The following is a 21,023-nucleotide window of genomic DNA, read 5'->3' as shown; positions in this document are numbered from 1 at the left end:
CCACTCAGTAGGACTAGTAATGATCTCTAAGAAGCCAAACAATGTGTATGCTGAATCTACTCAGTCACCACACATGCTGGGCTCTGTCTCTGTTTTATTGTAAGTCATTACCATTACAATAATACTGGTGGCATGGTGGACTACATTTTTATAAAGTCATCTGGTATACACTATGAGCTCTTGTTTCCTGTAGAAAGAGAGGTTACCCTTAAAATTAACCACAAAAGCCCTAAAAATGTTACAAAATATGCATCTCTACCTCTTAAGAGATAGATTAGTGCTTCCAGCTGTATCACAGATAGTTGAAATTGGCATATCTATTTTACCTTCGATGTTCAAATAAGAAAAAAAAAAAGAACTGGAGGATAGAGCAACAACTAAACACTTTTATTACCTAAAGCAAGAAGTTATTTGGTACAGAGACAAGACCAAAATAAATCAAGGAAAAAACTGTCTGTTAACTGGAACATAAAAATAATATCTTAGTGTGATCTTTCACCAAAAAAAAATATATATAAATATTAATAATAATTCAACAGCTACGCCCTAAAGTGACTGGAGGCATTTGATATTTATAATATATATTACACATATAGTGTTACTGTACTCATAAATGCAAATATTATGCAGAGAAACCTGACACATGTTTTTCTGTTGTTCTAACAATTCCTCAAAAAGAGATTTTGCTGGGAAAGAATTTTGAAGGTTTTTGTTTTTGTTTAGCCTGAAGGTTTTAAAAACATCTTTTTACTGAAAAACAAAAAAAAAAGCAGACACCTTTACCTTATACAGTGTCCTTTGTGCTCCAGAGGCTGCAGCCCCCATTGGTGGAGTCTGTGTGGGCTTTACTAGTCCCCACAGTCTTAGCTTCCACTTACTTGGCTTTATAATACGGGCCCTGAGCAAAACAGGATGAAGATGCAAAATGTGACCCAAGAATATGAGAGATTGGGTGGGGAAAAGTTGCACATTTTGCTCAGGCTCTTCCTCTACAAGGCTCTGCCTCTCCTCAGTCAGTAACCTGAGAAAGTCTCTGAGGTCTGCCCTGCACGCTGGCCTCAGGAGATGTATCCCTGTGGAGGTCGAGAGGTGGCTACTGACCCTCCAGCCCCTACCTGTCCTCCCTGAGAGGTAAGGCAGCCCCAGGAGCTGACATTGACTCAAGCACCTGTCCTTGGACATTCTCAGGGGTGTTTTCCAGCCCTTTGTTTTGTTCTGCTTTACTGTCATGCACTCTGATTGGGTTGGAGAGCAGGGGTTTAAAGTTCAGAGTCTCTTTGTTTTTCCAAGACCTCCTTTGATCAGGAGCTCAAACGCATGCCCCAGAAACTGGGCTTCCTCGGTGATCGTGGCTAGGGGAACAACCTGACTTGGGTCCAGTGCCCCCAGAGAGGCCCCGAGGTGGACCCTATGGCCTGCTGGGTAGCTCTGCTGGCCTGAAGGAGGGGCTCAGGGCCACAGTAGGGAAGCATACCTTTCAGAGAGGAAATAAGTGAGAAATCAGCAAAGGACAAGAAGGAATGGGGCCCAAACTCCCTCCCCTTGGCCATGGAGCCTGAGGGACGAGAACCTGGGGGATTTGAGAATTACCTTTGGGAAGCTAACAAATAAACAGTTACCAGATAAACTGGAAACAGCTTTCTGGGTACTTGCATGTTTAGGTATTTCCAGACACATTTAAAAGGAATTCTTCAAGACTGTGCCTTTTGTTCAGGGCTGTTCAGTGCCAAGTTTCACCAGACTTCTCTCCCAAACGGGACTGTGATCACAGAGAAAAGAGGGTCAGGTTAACAGCAACACCATAGCCTACAGTGTGCACTCTCACTTCCATTATTATCTCATTTGATCCTTATTCCAACCCTGTGAGGGGGCGGGGCAAGGCTGGTTATTCCCATTGGAGAGACGAAGCACACGGCACGGAAGGTTTAAACACTGCCCATGGCAGAAAGGGGTCCATGAGCTCTGGAAGCTTGGCCCCCTGGTTTGGTTCTGCCACCACCATTCCATTGCCACCTTTAGCTCATTTTTGGGAAATAAGCTACTCTCTGTGGCCAAATGCACCTGGAAAAAGTGGGTTGACTTAGCACTTCCCAAAGTATCCTGAGGACAGGCAAGGTGGGAAGGGGAAGGCCTACAACAAAGTGGGCTCCAAACGTCTAAATTCATGAACAGAACAATTAGAAGTGGAAGGGTTCTCAGGAGACATCTTTGAAATCTGAGTCCTAACTCCAGTAAAATCCATGGGGATGCTTATATTTAACATTTTAACACAAATTAACATTTTGTTAAATACATCTTAGGAGTGGGGGAAGGTGCTGGTTAGAAAGAGGGAAGGGCAAAATCTGTGGTCCCTGTGGGTCCTGAGGCCACAGCAATGGAGGAGAGAGCGCTTCCAGCTCCAAGCAACCCTTGCAGCACACCATGTGCCAGGAGCTATGCGGGCTTCAAGCTAACAGCCATGCTGACCATTGGGAATGAGGTGCCTGTTGGCCCCAAGGCCATTCTTCAAACGTCTGTCTCTTTGCCTTTGGTGGCTTATTCCTTCTCCTCCTCTTCCTCTTCATACTCATCCTCATCATCACTTCTCACGTCCTGGACATTCTAAACAAAAGAAACAATGGGCTGTGAGTGACAACCTTCCAGAAAGACTGTTGAGTGAATAAGCAAACAAATGGGCCCAGTTTAGAGACATGGCTCCCTTCAGAGAAAACACAATATTCAAACAACCAAACATTCACCAACATAGAACATATCATGGATCATAAAATAAACCTTAACAAACTGAACGAATCAAAATTATGCAAAGTATGTTTCAGGTCCTAATGGAATTAAGCTAGAAATCAATATAAAAAAATAATGGGAAAATTTCAGAACACTTGGAAATTAAACAACACCCTTATAAATAATCAGTGGATCAAAAGAGTAAGTCTCAAGGGATACTAGAAAACATTTTGAATTAAGATAAAAACACATCAAATTTTCTTCAGTGTAGTTAGAACAGTGCTTAAAAGGAAATGTATACCATTAAATGTTTATATTAGAAAAGAAGAAAAGTCTGTAATAATATGAGCTTCCAACTTACGAAACTAGGAAAAAAAAAAAAAAGAAAGAAAAGCAAAATAAGCCCAAAATGAGCAAAAGGAAGGAAATAACAGAGATGAGAAATCAATGAAATTGAAAACAGAGGTAACCTAAGTAGTCTTAAAACTATGAAAAAAATTAAATATGTAGTTTAAAATCTTCTGAAAAAGAATAACAGGCACAAATGGTTTCACTGGCAAATTCCATGTAATGTATAAAGAAGAAATAACACCAAATCTCCACAATCTCTTCCAGAAAAAGGAAGAGGGATCACATCCCAATTTATTTTATGAGGCCAGAATTACACTGATACCAAAACCAGACAGACAGTATAAGAAAATACAGCTAAAGATCAATATCTTTAATGAACATAGACATTAAAATCCTTAATAAAATATTCCAAATCAAAACCAGCAATGTATAAAAAAATTATACTATGCTAAAGTGGGGTTTGCCCCAGTAATGCAAAGCTGGTTCAATATTTGGAAATCAATGAATGTAATCCATCATATTAATAATCTAAAGAAGGGAAAAATGATTATATCAATTGATGCAGAAAATCATATGACAAAATTCAACATCCATTCGTGATAAAAAAATTATAAAACTTCTCTACAAAGAAGGAATAGAAGCTAACATCATACTTAATGGTGAATAACTGAATGCTTTCCCCCTAAGATTAGGAATAAGTCAAGGATGTCCACTTTCACCATTCCTATTCACATTGTACTGGAAATCCTAGTCAATGAAATAAGGCAAGAAAAAGAAATAAAAGTCATACAAATTGGGAAGAAAGAAATAAAAGTGTCTCTATTATTTATGTACAAAATCCCAAAGAATCAACCAAAAAACTCCTAGAATTAATATGTGAGTTTAGCACTAAGGCTGCAGGATAAAAGGTCAACACATAAAATCTCTTTCTTTCTCTCTCTGTCTCTGTCTTTCTGTCTCTTTCTTTCTCTCTCTGTCTCTCTGTCTCTCTCTGTCTCTCTCTCTCTCTCTCTCACACACACACACACACAATCTTGAGTTCTAGACACTAATGTAGTAGGCTAAAAAATGTCCTCAAATTTATTAGGTCCTAATTCCTGGAATCTGTGAATGTTACCTTACATGGTGAAGTTTTTTGCAGATATGATTAAATTAAGGATTTTGAGATGAGAGATTATCATGGACTATCCAGGTGGCCACTAAATGCCATCACATGTGTCTTTATAAGAGAGGCAGAGGGGATTCAACACAGAGGAAAGGCAATATGAAGATAGAGGTAGACATTGAAGTGATGTAGTTACAAGCCAAGGAACGCTGGCGGCCACCAGAAGTTGGAAGAGGCAAAGAACAGATTCCCCGCTGTGTGTGAAGGGAACACAGATCTGCCACACTTTGATTTCTGCTCAAAACTGATTGTAGACTTCTGACCTCCAGAACTGTAAGAGAGTAAATTTCTGTTTTTTTAAGCCACGAAGTTTGTAGTAATTTGTTATGGCAGCCATAGTAAACTAACATGACTAGCGATGTCCAATTAAAACAGAAATTTAAAAGTCAGTAACATTTACAATAGTTTCAAAAAATAAAATACTTAGGTACAAGTGTAACAAAGCATGTATAGGATCTGCATGTAAAACCTACAAAACTCTGAAGAAAGAAATCAAAGATCTAAATAACTAAAGAGACATAATATGTTCATGGCTTGGAAGTTTCAATACAGTAAAAATGTTAACTATCCCCATATTGATCTACAGATTCCACGTAATACCATTAAAATCTTAGCAAGATTTCTTATAGATATAGACAAGCTGATTCTAAAATTTATATGGAGAGGCAAAGGAACTAGAATAGCTAAAGCAATTATGCAAAAGAAGAATAAAATTGGAAAACTCGAACTACCCAATTTTAAGACTTTACTATAAAGTTATAGTAATCAAGACTGGATAGTATTAGCACAGGGGTAAACAAATAGGTCAATGGAACAGAATAGAGAATCTAGAAATACAACCACACAAATGCTGCCAACTGAGTTTTGACAAAGGTGCAAAAGCAATTTAATGGAGAAAGGATAGTCTTTTCAACAAATGGTGCTGGAGCAAGGAGAAATCCATAGGCAAAAAAGTAAATTTTAACCTTACACATATGTTAACACAAAATGAATTGTAGATCTAAATGCAAAATATAAAACTATAAAACTTTTAGAAGAAAACCTACGACCTTGGCTTGTGTAATGAGTTCTTAGACAAAACACAAAAAGCATACTCCATAAAAAAATGATAAACAGGGGCTTCCCTGGTGGCGCAGTGGTTGAGAGTCTGCCTGCCGATGCAGGGGACACGGGTTCGTGTCCCGGTCCGGGAAGATCCCACATGCTGTGGAGCGGCTGGGCCCGTGAGCCATGGCTGCTGAGCCTGCGCGTCCAGAGCCTGTGCTCCACAACGGGAGAGGCCACAACAGTGAGAGGCCCGCGTACCACAAAAAAAAAAAAAAAAAGATAAACTGTACTGCATCAAAATTAAAAACTTTTGCTCTATGAAAGATACTATTTAGAGAATACAAAGACAGGTTACAAACTGGGAGATAGTAATTACAAATCCCATATCCAAACTGTATGGATAATAAAGAATTCTCAAAACTCAACAATAAGAAAAAACATTAAAAAAATGGGAAAATATTAAAAAATACACACTTCTAGGAGGATATAGGATGTCAAATAAACAAATGAAAAGATATTCAACATCATTAGCCATTAGGAAAATGCAAATTAAAATCATGATTAGATAAAACTATCATAAGAATAGCTAAAATTAAAAATCCTGAGAATAACAAGGATGAAGAATAACTGGAAGGAATTCTTATACACTGCTGATGGAAATGCAAAATGGTATAGACACTTTGGAAACAGTTTTTACTTATAAAGGCAAACATACATATACTGTATATCTCAGCATTCCTAACCCTGAGTATCTACCCTAGAGAAATGAAAATTTATATTCACACAAAAACAAATGTTTATAAAAGCTCTATTCATAATTGCCCCAAATTGTAAGCAACCCAAATGTTCTTCAACAAGTAAATGAATGGTACATCCATACAATGGAATACTACTTACCAATAAATAGGTACAAACTACTGACATTTATAAGAAGTTGGATGAATCTCAAAAGCATTATGTTAAGTGAAAAAAGTTTGTTTCAAAAGGTTACCGGCCCTTCCAACAAACAAAAGTCCAAGACCAGATGGCTTCACAGATGAATTCTATAAAACATTTAGAGAAGATCTAACACCCATCCTTCTCAAGCTATTCCAAAAAATTGCAGAGGAAGGAACACTCCCAGACTCATACTATGAGGCCACCATCACCCGGATATGAAAACCAGACAAAGATATCACAAAAAGAGAAAATTACAGACCAATATCACTGATGAATATAGAATGCAAAAATCCTCAACAAAATACTAGCAAACAGAATCCAACAACATATTAAAAGGATCATACACTATGATCAAGTGGGATTTACCCCAGGGATGCAAGGAATCTTCAATATACGCAGATCAATCAATGTGATACACCATATTAACAAACTGAAGAATAAAAACCATATGATCATCTCAACAGATGCAGAAAAAGCTTTTGACAAAATTTAACACCCATTTATAATAAAAACTCTCCAGAAAGTGGGCATAGAGGGAACCTACCTCAACATAATAAAGGCCATATATGACAAACCCACAGCAAACATCATTCTCAATGGTGAAAAACTGAAAGCATTTCTTCTAAGATCAGGAACAAGACAAGGATGTCCGCTCTCACCACTATTATTCAACATAGTATTGGAAGTCCTAGCCATGGCAATCAGAGAAGAAAAAGAAATAAAAGGAATACAAATTGGAAAAGAAGTAAAACTGTCACGTTTACAGATGACATGATACTCTACATAGAAAATCCTAAAGATGGCACCAGAAAACTACAAGAGCTAATCAATGAATTTGGTAAAGTTTCAGGATACAAAATTAATGCACAGAAATCTCTTGCATTACTATACACTAACAACAAAAGGTAAGAAAGAGAAATTAAGGAAACAATCCCATTCACCATTGCAGCAAAAAGAATAAAATAACTAGGAATAAACCTACTTAAGGAGGTAAAAGACCTGTACTCAGAAAACTATAAGAAACTGATGAAATAAATCAAAGATGACACAAACAGATGGAGAGATATACCATGTTCTTGGACTGGAAGAATCAATATTGTGAAAATGACTATACTACCCAAAGCAATATACAGATTCAGTGCAATCCCTATCAAATTACCAGTGACATTTTTCACAGACCTAGAACACAAAAATCTTAAAATCTGTATGAAGACAAAAGAGACCCCAAATAGCCAAAGCAATCTTGAGGGAAAAAAAAAAAGTGGGGCTGGAGGAATCAGGCTCCCTGACTTCAGACTGTGCTACAGGGCTACAGTAATCAAGACAGTATGATACTGGCATAAAAACAGAAATATAGATCAATGGAACAGGACAGACAGCCCAGAGATAAACCCATGCACCTATGGTCAACTAATCTATGACAAAGGAGGCAAGGATATACAATAGGGAAAAGACAATCTCTTCCAATAAGTGGTGCTGGGCAAACTGGACAGCTACATGTAAAAGACTGAAATTAGAACACTCCCTAACACCATACACAAAAATAAACTCCAAATGGATTAAAGACCTAAATGTAAGACCAGACACTATAAAACTCTTACAGGAAAACGTAGGAAGAACACTCTATGACATAAATCACAGCAAGATCTTTTTTGACCCATCTTGTAGAGTAATAGAAATACAAACAAAAATAAACAAGTGGGACCTAAGGAAACTTAAAAGCTTTTGCACAGCAAAGGAAACCATAAACAAGATGAAGACAACCCTCAGAATGGGGGAAAATATTCGCAAATGAATCAATGGACAAAGCATTAATCTCCAAAATATACAAACAGCTCATGCAGCTCAATATCAAAAATAAAACGAAAACCCAAAAACCAACCCAATCAAAAAATGGGTGGAAGACCTAAATAGACATTTCTCCAGAGAAGACATACAGATGGCCAAGAGGCACATGAAAATATTCTCAACATCACTAATTATTAGAGAAATGCAAATCAAACCTACAATGAGGTTCACCTCACACCGGTCAGAAAGGGGGTTGGGATGAATTGGGAGATGGAGATTGACATATATACACTAATATGTATAAAATAGATAATGAAAGAGAACCTGTTGTATAACACGGGGAACTCTGCATCACTTCACTGTACAGTAGAAACTAACACAACACTGTAAAACAACTATTACCCCACCCCCCCAAAAACCTAACACAACATTGTAAAACAATTATACCTACCAAAAGACATACTGACGTAGTTTTCATGACATTCTTAAAAAGACTAAACTGTAGGGATGGTGAACAGATAAGTGGCTGCCAAGAGCTGGGGTGGAGGGAGGAGTTATTGGGGTGACAGAATTATTCTGTATCCAGATTATAGTGATGGCTACACAAATCTACACTTGTGTTAAAATTCACAGAACTGTACACCAACAGGAAAAAATAAATTTCACTGATGATAAGTTTAAAAATAAAACTTAAATGTATTTCTTTTTAGAACGCAAACACTATAGTTTTCCCAATAAACATCTGCTAAGTAAAGTATTGCTCATGTGGACATTTTGGTTGTCAGAATATTTTTATTGTTGGGAATAGGATGTTTCCTATTTTCTTTATGCAGGAATTACTTCAAGGACAGTTCTTAATTGAGAGTAATATGCTTCTCCTCTTCTTTACAGTGTTCTGAAAGGAATTTTGTGAGGAAAACTCCTAGAAGAATAACACTGTCCCAACGAATGCAGATGGAATTGCTACAGATCAGACATCATTGCAAAAGATAATGATGCTGTGAACTATTAAAACAATACCAAGAACTCAAGCTCTCTGCAAGGCCAGTGTTGGACCTGACCCCTGACCCTCTAAGCCAGTTCAGAAACATCTCTATTAAACCCAGCCTAGAAAAGAAAAAAAAGTATGGAAGGTGGAGCCTGTTTCCTACACACCATTTTTCAAGATGACATTCATAACCATAAGAGTTTTCCCTTTTGTGACCTGAAGACTAAAACTGACCACCTCTGGAGACTCTTGGGGTATATGTAACCAAATACTTCCTTGCATTCAAGCTTCATGCAAACACTGCTTAAACAACAACAACATCAACAACAACATACACACATTCTGCTGTCTTAATCACAGAAATATAACTTCATAGGCTCTTTTCTGTATGTTCTTCTTTTTTCACAACACAGAAAGGGTCCCAAAATAAACAAGGCTCGCTGCAAACACTGAGGAATAAACTTGGCATCTCATCAGTTAAGATGCAACAGAGAAACGCAGCCTCTCCATGATTTGCTGGGAGCCAGGATCAGAGTGCTCCCCCTGCAGACGGAGACTTTCAGGGAAGGGCCATGCTTGGCTGATGTTTGCTTTCATGGATGGTGCCTCTTAGCTCTCCTTTTCTTTCCTCAAAAGATTTTTGTAGGGAACAAGGGGAAATCTGAATCAAAACAAAGAAACTAATTTCTCCCCAGAAAGGCATACTAGCATCTTCCCACTCCTTTCTCCAGGACTGGAATAGCTGCTTTAGCTGAGAAATAAATTCATCCTGGAGGATGCTCCCCATAGCTTGAAGCCACATTCTCCAGCACCCTCACCTCTGAGAAGAGGGCCTGGACCATATTCAGGCTTTTAGAAATGTATGACATCCTCACAGTCACAAAGGTTGGGGAGCACTTCTGACTTTTAATGAGCATTGGCTAGGGATGCCACACACCTTACAATGTGCATGACACCCAAATGTCCTGCCAGACCTGCATTTGTAATTATCCAAGGCTAGAATCTAATTCAATTGTACATTCAAGCACAGGAATTCTTGCATGGTTTTATTTATTTTATTTATTTATTTTTTTTGCGGTAGGCGGGCCTCTCACTGTTGTGGCCTCTCCCCTTGCGGAGCACAGGCTCCGGACGCACAGGCTCAGCAGCCATGGCTCACGGGCCTAGCCGCTCTGCGGCATGTGGGATCTTCCCAGACCGGGGCACGAACCCGTGTCCCCTGCATCGGCAGGCGGACTCTCAACCACTGCGCCACCAGGGAAGCCCTCTTGCATGGTTTTAATACAGTCTCAATTTTTCAGGACTGCAACTATGTACATAAATCCAAGGAAGACTATACTTCATTTTGTTCAGAACTTCACAATTTCAGAAAGCCATGTCACTGATGGCAACCCTACCGGTGGCATTTGAGGCTGCGTCAGTCTGCACTTGCAGCTGCCCCACTCATGCTGCGTCTCCATATAAGCAAGTACAGCATCTGCCAACTTCATTACATTCTCTAGGGCAGTCATGTACATGTTACACACGAAATGCATATTTTATCAGAAATGTCTTTCATCTTATTTCTTTTTTATTACGTTGTGGCATTATATTGCTTTTTGAAATTAGGCTTTTAGGTGAGTGATATTACCTAGGAATTTAATTTCAGGCTAGTGAAGAGGGTGTGGGTCCAACAGGATGGAGAACCACTGCCCTTGATGATGAATCAAGCTCAGAAAGGATTTCCTGGTAGTAAGAGTTTGTTAGATAGATGTATAGGTGGTTGCACATTATAAAAACTTGAATAATGCAAATTGGAAATTGAATGGTATTCAAAAATATTAATAAAACCTCATATTATATTCAATTTCATCTTGTATATGCTATCTGTAATATAACAATAACAGCAATGACACCCTTAAAGGGCTTTTTTTCCACTGTCCTAAAAATCCTCTGTGCTCTTCCTGTTCATCCCTCCCTCCCTCCCAAGCCCTGGCATTCACTGAACTTTTTATTGTCACCATAGTTCTGTCTTTTCCAGAATGTCTTGTAATTGGAATCATATAGTATTTAACTTTGAAGATTAGCTTCTTTCATTTAGTAATAAGCATGTAGGGTTCCTCCATGGTTTTTCATGGCTTAATAGCTCATTTCTTTTTATTGCTGAAGAATATTCCATTGTTCGGATGTGTGTACCACAGGTATGCATCTACTGGCCTATTGGAGGACACCTTGGTTGCTTCCACGATTTGGCAATTATAAATGAAGGCACTATCCATGCTATAAATGTCCATGTGCCAGGCACTGAACTAAGCAGTTAGTATGAACAATACCATTTCCTCCTCACAGCAACCCTAGGTCATAGGACCTATTCTATTTACTTTAAAGGAGAGGAAAATGAGGCTTAGAGGGGTTAAGTAACTTTTTCAAGGCCACACAGCTACGAGAGGCAGACAGGGTGAAAACCCTGATCATAACTGAGACACCTCGAAACACAGTGCTCTACAAACCCCTGCTGGAATACTTGGAGAGACAGGGCACCCAGGGGGTGAGACAAACACTGGCATGCTTTATTCTATTCTATTTCTTTTTTTTTTTTTTGTGGTACGTGGGCCTCCCACTGTTGTGGCCTCTCCCATTGCGGAGCACAGGCTCCGGACGCGCGCAGGCTCAGCAGCCATGGCTCACGGGCCCAGCCGCTCCGCGGCATGTGGGATCCTCCCAGACCGGGGCACGAACCCATGTCCCCTGCATCGGCAGGCAGACTCTCAACCACTGCGCCACCAGGGAAGCCCCTATTTCATTTTTAAAATGATGTACAGAACTGATTTGGCAACCTATTAATGATCTGCAACCTACAGTTTGAAAAACACTGGCTAAGGTGTGCTAGAAAAAATGAGGCTTTGTTAATCAGCTGAAATCAGAAAAGTTTAAGATATAAACCACGATCCGTATTCTGCAAAGTACCTTTTCACAATGGTAAATCTTTTCCAGTAATTACAATACTTAATAGAAATCAAAAACAAGTCAACCTTGCTCTAGGGGAACAAAATCTAAACACCTGCTAAAGGTCAAGCCACAGTGTTTTCTAGAACTCTACCTGTCTGCTTTGATGGGATGCCAATACTCTGCTTGCACCAGCAGCAGTGAGTCTCTCTCTTGGAATCAGCCAGCTTCTTTTCTTGTATTGCCCTTCCCTTTGCTTTATCCCTGCACACCAGCACCCCTTACTTTCCTATTTCTTAGTTGTCCCTGGGCTTGTAGAACTGGTCTCATGCAACTTGTTGGCCCTGAACCCTCCCACAATTCATTAAGGGCCCAAGAAAATCCATGTTAGAAAGAAGGATCTAAACCCTTCTTTGAAGAGTGAAGGGAGCCAAGGGCTGCAGCCACCAGATGCACAGTTCTCACACATGCCAAGCATATCGCAGCACACATGCTTCCTGTTACCTGCCCGCCGGCTGCCCTTGGTGAAGGGTTAGCAGTGCCATAACAGACAGCATATTACTATTCTGATAACTTTAGATAACTTTCTTTATGGAATTAGAAAATATAATATTCAACTGGACATTTTCCAGAAATGACCTGGGTCCTCTAGAATACATTATTGGCAATATTATTCATTCCACAAATGGAAATGCATGAATATAATTTCTGCAATGTCTTTTAAAAGTACCTCCTTCCTCTCCCCAGCAACTCCCTTCAGTTACACAAAATGATGGTGAAGGGAATGAAGAACAAGTTACTTATGGAAGAGAGACCTTGTTACTGGTCTTAACAAGGGCTTTGGAACCCCCACATCACTAATGGCACCAGTATTGGCAAATGTCATCAGCCTGGCACTCCAGGAGGGCAGAGAAGACACGTATTCAGAGGATGGGGTCACTCTGAAGGAAGGCGAGCAATCAGTCTGAAAGCATCCCATATGCTAGGAGAAACAGAAACCCGGAAACTGGGACCAAAATGATCTTCCCCAGATTAAAGTCGGTTGAAGCCAACATTCCCCTTTGAAGGGCATGTTCCAGGAGCAGGGGCACAGAGCTTAACTGAACCACATTCAAAGACTCATTCACCCAAGCACGGGAGTGTCTTAAAGCAATGGACACACTTCCAACTTCTCCTATTGACCCTTTTTTTTCCGTGGGGGGCTTGTGAAAAAATGCTTGAACCTGTAATATCACACAGTAATTCGCTTTGGCTGGTGTCAAATCTCTCAGACACAGAGTACAGGACCAAGGCCACTGTCCCAGCTCCCTGCAGTCATGAGTGCAAGTCAAAGCAGTACCGAAAACATGCCCTAAAACCGGCTTACTCATGGTTCCCAATTTTTGTGACTGGTCTGTATACATAGAATGCCTCCTCACTTGAATTTCAGAACCGGACTCAAAGGTTGCTTTTTAAACTGTCCCAGCTCACCGGTGTAAAATATATTCTACTTTCCACTGATGGTTTTTATTTTCATTACACTTGCTGCTATCAATGTACCTAATTTCCTTAAGAAATTATTTCACTTTGCTGAGGCTTACAGGCTTTAAAAAATGAGCTTCTAAGAGAAAAAGTAAATTTTAGGGATAGATGGACTCTGGGGAGTATCTGGTCGGGCAGATTCATTTTCCAGAAGAGATAAAAACTACAGGACTTGAACCCACTCAGCTCAGTGACTCAGCTTGGTGGAGAAGAGCTCAGATTACACTATGTGGCTCTTGATAAAAATGCATGGATTTCTTTCATATTCTCTATATTACCTAAAAGTAAATTTAAAATAAATGTAAAAGGCTCTGTGGTAATCACCAACTTGTGATGTAGAAAATGATTTGATTTCATGAATGTACTTTGCTTTGGGGATTAAAACCACTAAAATTAGTGTATTTCCTACACATTTTGCATCTTTTAGATGCAGATTTAGATTCAATAGCCTGTAAATTCCACAACTTTAACTGGGCAAAGATATACAAAACCATTTTGAAAAAAAATCATTAGGATTTAGGTAAGCAACACTTAGGAAATAACCATGGAAAGACAGAAGATTAAGTATTGAATATATAGCCCAGAAAAATGTGTATTAACAACAAAATGTTAAAGTTTGTTTCAAATATTAGCATCCAACAAAGAATTCATATGCACCATTAAGAAGGAAAAATATCCAATGTGACAGAAAAGCAGACAAAGGATATAAACAGATGATTCACAGAAGAGACAACTATTGACTAATCAACTATACAAAATGCTCAAGCTTAGTAATGCAAATTAAAATGAGATAAAATCTCTTATTCATCAAACTGGTAAATATTAAAATGTCTGATGATGCCGAAAGTTGGTGAGGATGTGGGGCAAGAGAGAGTCCCATATACTTTGACAAATTGTTTGGCAGCATCTGGTAAACTTGACTCAGTAATTCTACTTATAGAGAAACTCCCATATGTGCCACCAGGAGACATATATGAAGATGTAAACAGGAGGATAAGTAGACTGTGGACTATTCTGTGATGGATACTATACAGGAGGTAAGTGCACTGGTCCACAGTAATATTTGTCAATATGAATAATGCCATAATGAGTGAAGAAAACTAGTTGTACAATTATATAAACTAAATCATACCATTTATGTAAAGTTTAAAAACAAAAAAGCAATGCTTTAATTGTGGCTATATCCAAACATAATATGCATATAAAAGCATGGGTGGAAGGACATCAGCTTCCCTTCCACAGAGGGAGGGAGAGAGCATGGGGTGGAATACACCAGAATGTGCCATCTTCCTCCTCTAGTTTCTCTCAGGTGATGTCATCCAGCACTCAGCAAGCACTCAGTGTATATTTGATGAGCAAGTGAATGAATGAATCTAATACCACAGGATGGGAATCTTAAATCCCATCTGAATGCAGGTGATCCCAAATTTGTATCTCAGCATGGACCTTTCTTCCAGGCTTCAGACCATCTCCTCTCAGCTGCCTAAGGCCTTGTCAGACTCGAGGCTCCATTTACACCACCTTCTCTGGCCTCCGTATTTCAGCACATGGCAGTACCATCCACACAGCTGCTCCAGGCAAAACTGCCAGGTCATCTTCAGTCCTGCCCTTTATGGGAGATCTTGTTTCCTAGCTTATCACATTCAGAGGGACTCTTTGACACAGATCCCTGAGCTCCTGTCTTAGTGGTTTCCAAGTTACATCTAATATCTGTGGTCACATCCAGACTCTGAGCTGAACTGTTCTGTTGGCGAGTCCCTGCCTAGGACCTCAGAGCCTGAGGGCACAGCAGTCAGCTGAGCTGGGCAGCACAGCTGGCTCTCTGAGATGCAGCCACACAGGTTTGGGTCCTGAAAGACCCCTGCTGACCTACAGTGCCCTGCAGTACTGCCTTGCAAGACTTGCGATGGCCACTGTAGACAGCTCCTGCCGGACAGTGCTGCTTCCACAGCTCAGAGGAGCCAGACTACTGTTGTTGGCAAGATTTCTGAATAAAGAAAATTAAAAAATATCATGCCTGCCTCTCTCTAGGGACAGAGAAATATGATTTGCTTTTAGACAACTCCAATCCACCAGCCAACTTTCAAAAGGAAATACATAACTGGCTCATAGCTGAGCAGCCATAGTATAGTGGGGCTTTTCTACATCAGTGTTTCCCAACTGATGTGCCAGGAAAGGGTTAAAAGATATGCTGAGATATTGATTCTCTCAGGCCTTGGGGCAACTAGCAGAGTCCCAGTCTCCTCCTGCTTTGGGTAGTCCTGTCAGTTTCCCTCAGTGTGCTGTACAAATATCAATTTCTTCGGTGCCTGAGGTGAGGAAGCTGGGAAGCAGTGTCCTAGACTGACTACAGAGCTGAATGAAATGTTTCCTTAAGTAGCAACCTTAGAAGACTTCCTCATAAATGCAGAGGCTTGATCTAAAGATGAGAAGCCTTGCAGCCCCTGGGAGAGAAAGGTGTGTGTGCAGGGCAGGAGGTGAGAACTGGCTGCCTCCAGGACATGAACGGCTCTGCTGGCTTAGACCCAACATTCAGCGAGGTTAAAGAGGTGAAAAGTAAGGAGAGAGAACTGGTCACTAAGTGAATTAGAATGATTGGGGAACGAGTGTTCGGCACAGTTCACACTGCCTCACCCGCAATGCCCTTCCCAACCCACACTGTACAAAGCCATGCAGGAACAGAAAGGTGTAGTGCCATCAGTCATAATTTTCTCTCAGTTACACTTGAACAATTAGCTACAGTCTCATTCTTTCAATCCATCAGAACTTTCCAAATGCACGTGTCTTATTTCTAAAGGAAATGGCTGGCAACCATTTGTGATTATCACTTAATTTTAAATTGCCAACACCTGAAGAAATGCTAAACCGATAATTATGGAGAGCTTGGCTCCTCAAGAAATAGTGTGTTTGGCTGTTCTTGCATAAACCTAACTTCTCTCTGTATAGGATGACACTCTCAGGTGGGAAAGCAAGGAATAATTTGAGATCAGCATCAGCCACAAAGTGAAATCAACCAAAAGAGAGAGGAGTTTACTCATTTATTCCAGGGATCTCAGCCAGTTTATTCTGTGGGGACTGTTCTGCCCATTGTAGAAGGGCTAGTAGTAAGTATTCCTGATCTCTGTGCACTAGATGCCAGTTGTGACCACCAAAACTGTCTCCAGAGATTACCAAATGTCCCAGGGGGCAAGGCGGGTAGCAAAACCACCCCAGGTGAGAACCACTGATTCAAAAAATATTTCTTGAGCCCATGTGCATTGTGTAAGACTTTGGGGATATAATGGTTTCTGTCTTCAAACAACTTATACTCTATTGAAAGAGCCAAACCCTAAGGTATCAAACACATAACAATATGCAACCACACATTTGTAAGTGTTAGGAAGCAGAGAATACCATGATATGTAAATTGGGGATCTCACTTAGATGAATGGGAAGGAAGGAAGGCCTTGCTAAGGAAATGGAACTCAACGGTTGTAATCTGAAGGTTAAGGAGGAGTGGTCAGGGAAGATGGGGTAGGGATTTCAGGAAGAAGACACAGTATGTACAAAGGTCCTGAGATGAATGGCATGCTCAGGGATCAGAAAGGCCAGTGCAGCTAAAACATGGTAAGAAAGATGGAGCATGACCTAGATGAGGTCGGAGAGTAAGCATGGACCAGATTACAGGTTTAATAGGTCATGGTAAAAAGTTTCAAGTTACTTCTAAGTCCAAATGGAAACCGCTGTGTAGCACTGTTTGAAGTATTGGGAATATATGTGACAAAAAAAGACAAGGTGCCTATCCTCAGAAATCTGCTTTCTGTGGAAACTGGTTTATCTATAACAGTGTTCTCTGTTGCTGTATGGAAACAGTTGGAAAGAATCCAGGGTGGTCAAAGGTGGAGCACTTAGGAGGCTGTGGTCATAGGAGAGAAATGCCAGTGGCTTGGATTGGAGTGGTAGCATTTGAGATGTAGAGGGGCAATTATATAAGAAAGAATGGTGCCCAAAGGTCTCCAGGTTTGGAGGGACTTTTAAGCTCATCTAATCTAACTTCTACTTGATGCTGATATGCCTTTCTTAACAACCAGAGCAAAAGATGTACATTCTCCTGCTTGTACATTTCCAGTAATTCATTACCTGCTTCATTTTTCATATGGTGCTAAAATCTGTCTCCTTATCCAAAAGGGGTCTGTGTACTTCCTTCAGATGCTGAAGTTAACCCCTCTTCAAGCTAAATATTCTTATTTTCTACAGTTTATCCTCATATGACATGGCACCAAAACCCTTCACTATCCTGCGTATCTTATGAGAACATATTCCCATCCACGGCCACCGCCCTACACTGGATTATGTGTGTAACACAACCAGCATCACTCAATTAATACACAACTTACCACTTTCATATCCACCAAAAAAAAAGTGAGCACAATAAATTTAAAGTCAAGCCCTGATGATGTCTATGCTTTTAGTTTTATTTTTTGTGTAATTTATCTTATATTTTTAGATTCCATAATATATGTACTTTTATGAATTAATCATGATTTGCCTATTAGTGAAAGTAAGTAGCTGGCCCTGGTCTGCAGTCCTCAAAAATTATTGCAAGGATTACCAAACAAAATAAACTTTGACAATGAGAAAAAATATGTTAATAGGATAAAATTACGAATAATCTCTGCCACAGCACTTCCATACACTCTGGGAATGACATCTGCAACCATGGTTTCAATAAAATTGCAGAGCTGTGCTTTTGAAATGCCTTAACTAAACTCTGTGCTCGGGAATCTGTGGCTTTACAGTAATGTCAAAAGCCCAGGAGGTCGTGAATGACTCATAATGTCCCACTGCTTTTTGAATGGCTCCACATCTAAATCCACAGTTGGCAATGAAACAAAGGACAATATAATAAGCACTTTATGCTGTTTTGAAAGAAAATGTTAGCTTTAACTGTATGAAAAAGAAAGTGCATTCAGTCAGAGTTTAATTTTCTCAACTACTGTCAAAATACATTCCTTTTTGTTATATTAGTTCTTATTATCCAAGTTGACAAGGTCACAGAAAAAAACAGTTTTCCCCTTTTTTTCTCCTCAAAGGAGCTGCATTAAATTTAAATTGGATTCTTTGAAACTTGGCTACATATGGACATTTCCTATCAGTTATCTGTAATATGAAATTTCTAGACCAGTGCTTCTCAAACTTTAATGTGCATATGAATCACCTAAGTTTCTTGATAAAATGCAGATTCTCATTCAGAAAGTATCTAGTGGGGCCTGAAAGGCTGCATGTCACACCAGCTCTGGTGATGCCTCAGCTGACAGTCAGGTACCACACTGCAGTCAGCAGGTGGGTGCTTAGGCCACAGACCCTCTCTAGATTGCTGCTCTCTGTAGAAAGAAGCTGAAGCAGAGGGTTGCCTAAGAGTCTTTCACATTTTAAAATCCCATGATTGCAAACAATTTTGACTTCCTTGACTCTGTATGTCATGAGTCTTTTTAGTCCAGAAATGCAATATAAAATTACCAGTATGTCTCACTTTATGTAATGACTCATGTCTTTAATTCTCCAGAGAAATGTACTATTTAGAGAATTCTAGTTTTCTAGAAAGTAAAGAATTTCAAAGTGCTTGATGCCTGTTTCAACAGTCTGACTTTTTATTTATAAGGATTTTTCAGCATAGAACCCCTATGTAACATGAAGTCTACTGCTCTTGTTAAAATTTTCATGATGGGAGTATTTGCTGAGGTCATGTCAGCAAACTCTACAGATGTGGGGAAGAGTGCAGCCATCTCTGCTTTTTAGAAAGCAGACTCAGCAATCAGAGGGATGTCCACGGACACTTGTGCAGAGTGGAGAGGACACATACACACACACACACACACACACACACAGCTGGGTTTCTCCACTTGATCTAGTGGCTCTCAAACTGAGAGGCAGAGTAGAATCACTTATGTTGGGGGAAGAAGAGGACTGTCAAAAACCCCAGTGTCTGGGTCTAGTCCCCATAGATTCTGATTTAATTGGTCTGAATTAGAACCTGGCTGTGAGTATTTTTTTTAAGGCTCTACAGGTCATTCTAGTGAAGCTATAGTTAACATAGTCAGTATGTAATGAGCCGAACTGAAACGAAAAGTGGAAATCCTGGGATATCTTCTTTTGGGTGTGAGATCTAGAATAATACCTTATTCTTCATTAGTCTTAAATATGATTACAATCCTCTCCTGATTAAAATATATATCAAGCCAAAAATGACCCTTTTTCATGAACTAGATTATATAGAATAATCCTGAATTTCTTTAATAGGCCTTTTAGACAAAAAGTCTTCTGAAACATTTAAGCACCCATCACCAAATGTCATGCTTTCCCATTCTTTTTTTTTTTTTTTTTTTTTTTGCGGTACGCGGGCCTCTCACTGTTGTGGCCTCTCCCGTTGCAGAGCACAGGATCCAGACACGCAGGCTCAGTGGCCATGGGTCACGGGCCCAGCTGCTCCGCGGCATGTGGGATCTTCCTGGACCAGGGCACGAACCCACGTCCCCTGCATTGGCAGGCGGACTCTCAACCACTGCGCCACCAGGGAAGCCCTCCCATTCTTAAACAAAAGGCTCAAATGATAAGCTGGTCAAGCAAAATGAAGTTTAACAAGAAGGAATATAACTTCCACAAAAGTCACAATCATCAACATACAATCTTGAGCAGAAATGTGGGTTGGCTGATGTGAAAAAGATTTAGAGGTTTTAATCAATTTCAAGCTCAATATGAATTAACAACCTAATGTGAACTACCAGCAACTCAAAGCAAAACTAGGATGCATTGATGGCAGCATAGTTTTCACAGAAAGAGACATCAGAACTGCTTGATTTTTGTATTAGTCAGACCATATCTAGAAACTGGTGCTGATTTAAAGGAGAATCTGGATAAAAAAGAAAAAAAAATACAAATTCCAATTAGCTCCCACAGCCCTCTAGTTTGTGGCTGGGAAAGGTTGGCGGGGGGTGGGGGAGGTTAGAAAAACAAGCAGCCTGGGAGTACAGGACTTAGAAGAAGCACAGACAAAATCCCCCCCAGAAACAGAAAGTAAAGCCATAAATGACCTGGAAGTTCATAGCCCTTGCTAAAGAGAAGGGGCCCCAAGGTGTACAAGATACAAGTGTCAGCTTTGGAGAAGCAGAGCTTGTGGGGGAAAACCAGGTATACAGAGAAGAGTCATACCTGGAGATGAGTAGTGAAGAGAAAGAAGGAAATAGGATTAGAAAAGTAAGGCACCTGCAGAAAAGAAAGAAAAACAAGACAAAGAATTGGCTTAAAAAAAAAAAAAGATCCTGAGAATAGTATCTTCCTCCCTTGCTCACAAACTGGAAAGTTTTCTTGAGTGGAAAGAAAAGGTAGTAGGTACAGCCAGCATGTTACAATTGAATACACCACCAGGGACCCCGTGAGAACAAATCACACATGAGAACATATCCCACCACCTGTCCCATATGCAGTGGTTGAGAAGCAGAATTGCTAGTCTAGAGCTAGGAGCTGTAACACCCAATGTGGTAGCCACCCATTCACCACGTGTGCCTTCTGAAATGCGGTCAGTCCAAATTGAAAGAAGCT

General features: G+C 40.0%; 1 protein-coding gene across 1 annotated transcript in view; it reads right to left on the bottom strand.

Annotated features, from left to right (window-relative positions):
• Positions 1-549: 549 nt before the first annotated feature.
• Positions 550-21,023, bottom strand: part of CERS3 (ceramide synthase 3) — a 98,321-nt gene continuing 77,847 nt past the window's right edge. Inside the window, exon 11 of the mRNA XM_081230174.1 lies at positions 550-2,601. Within this exon, the coding sequence (XP_081086300.1) occupies positions 2,536-2,601 (66 nt within the window). The 3' untranslated portion in view covers positions 550-2,535. The remainder of the gene's footprint in view (positions 2,602-21,023) is intronic.

This window comes from Mesoplodon bidens (genome assembly GCF_964165515.1).
Source record: "Mesoplodon bidens genome assembly, chromosome: 3".
Taxonomy (NCBI): domain Eukaryota; kingdom Metazoa; phylum Chordata; class Mammalia; order Artiodactyla; family Ziphiidae; genus Mesoplodon; species Mesoplodon bidens.
The sequence above is the reverse complement of the archived record's forward strand: the minus strand, read 5'-3'. Positions and strand labels throughout refer to the sequence as shown.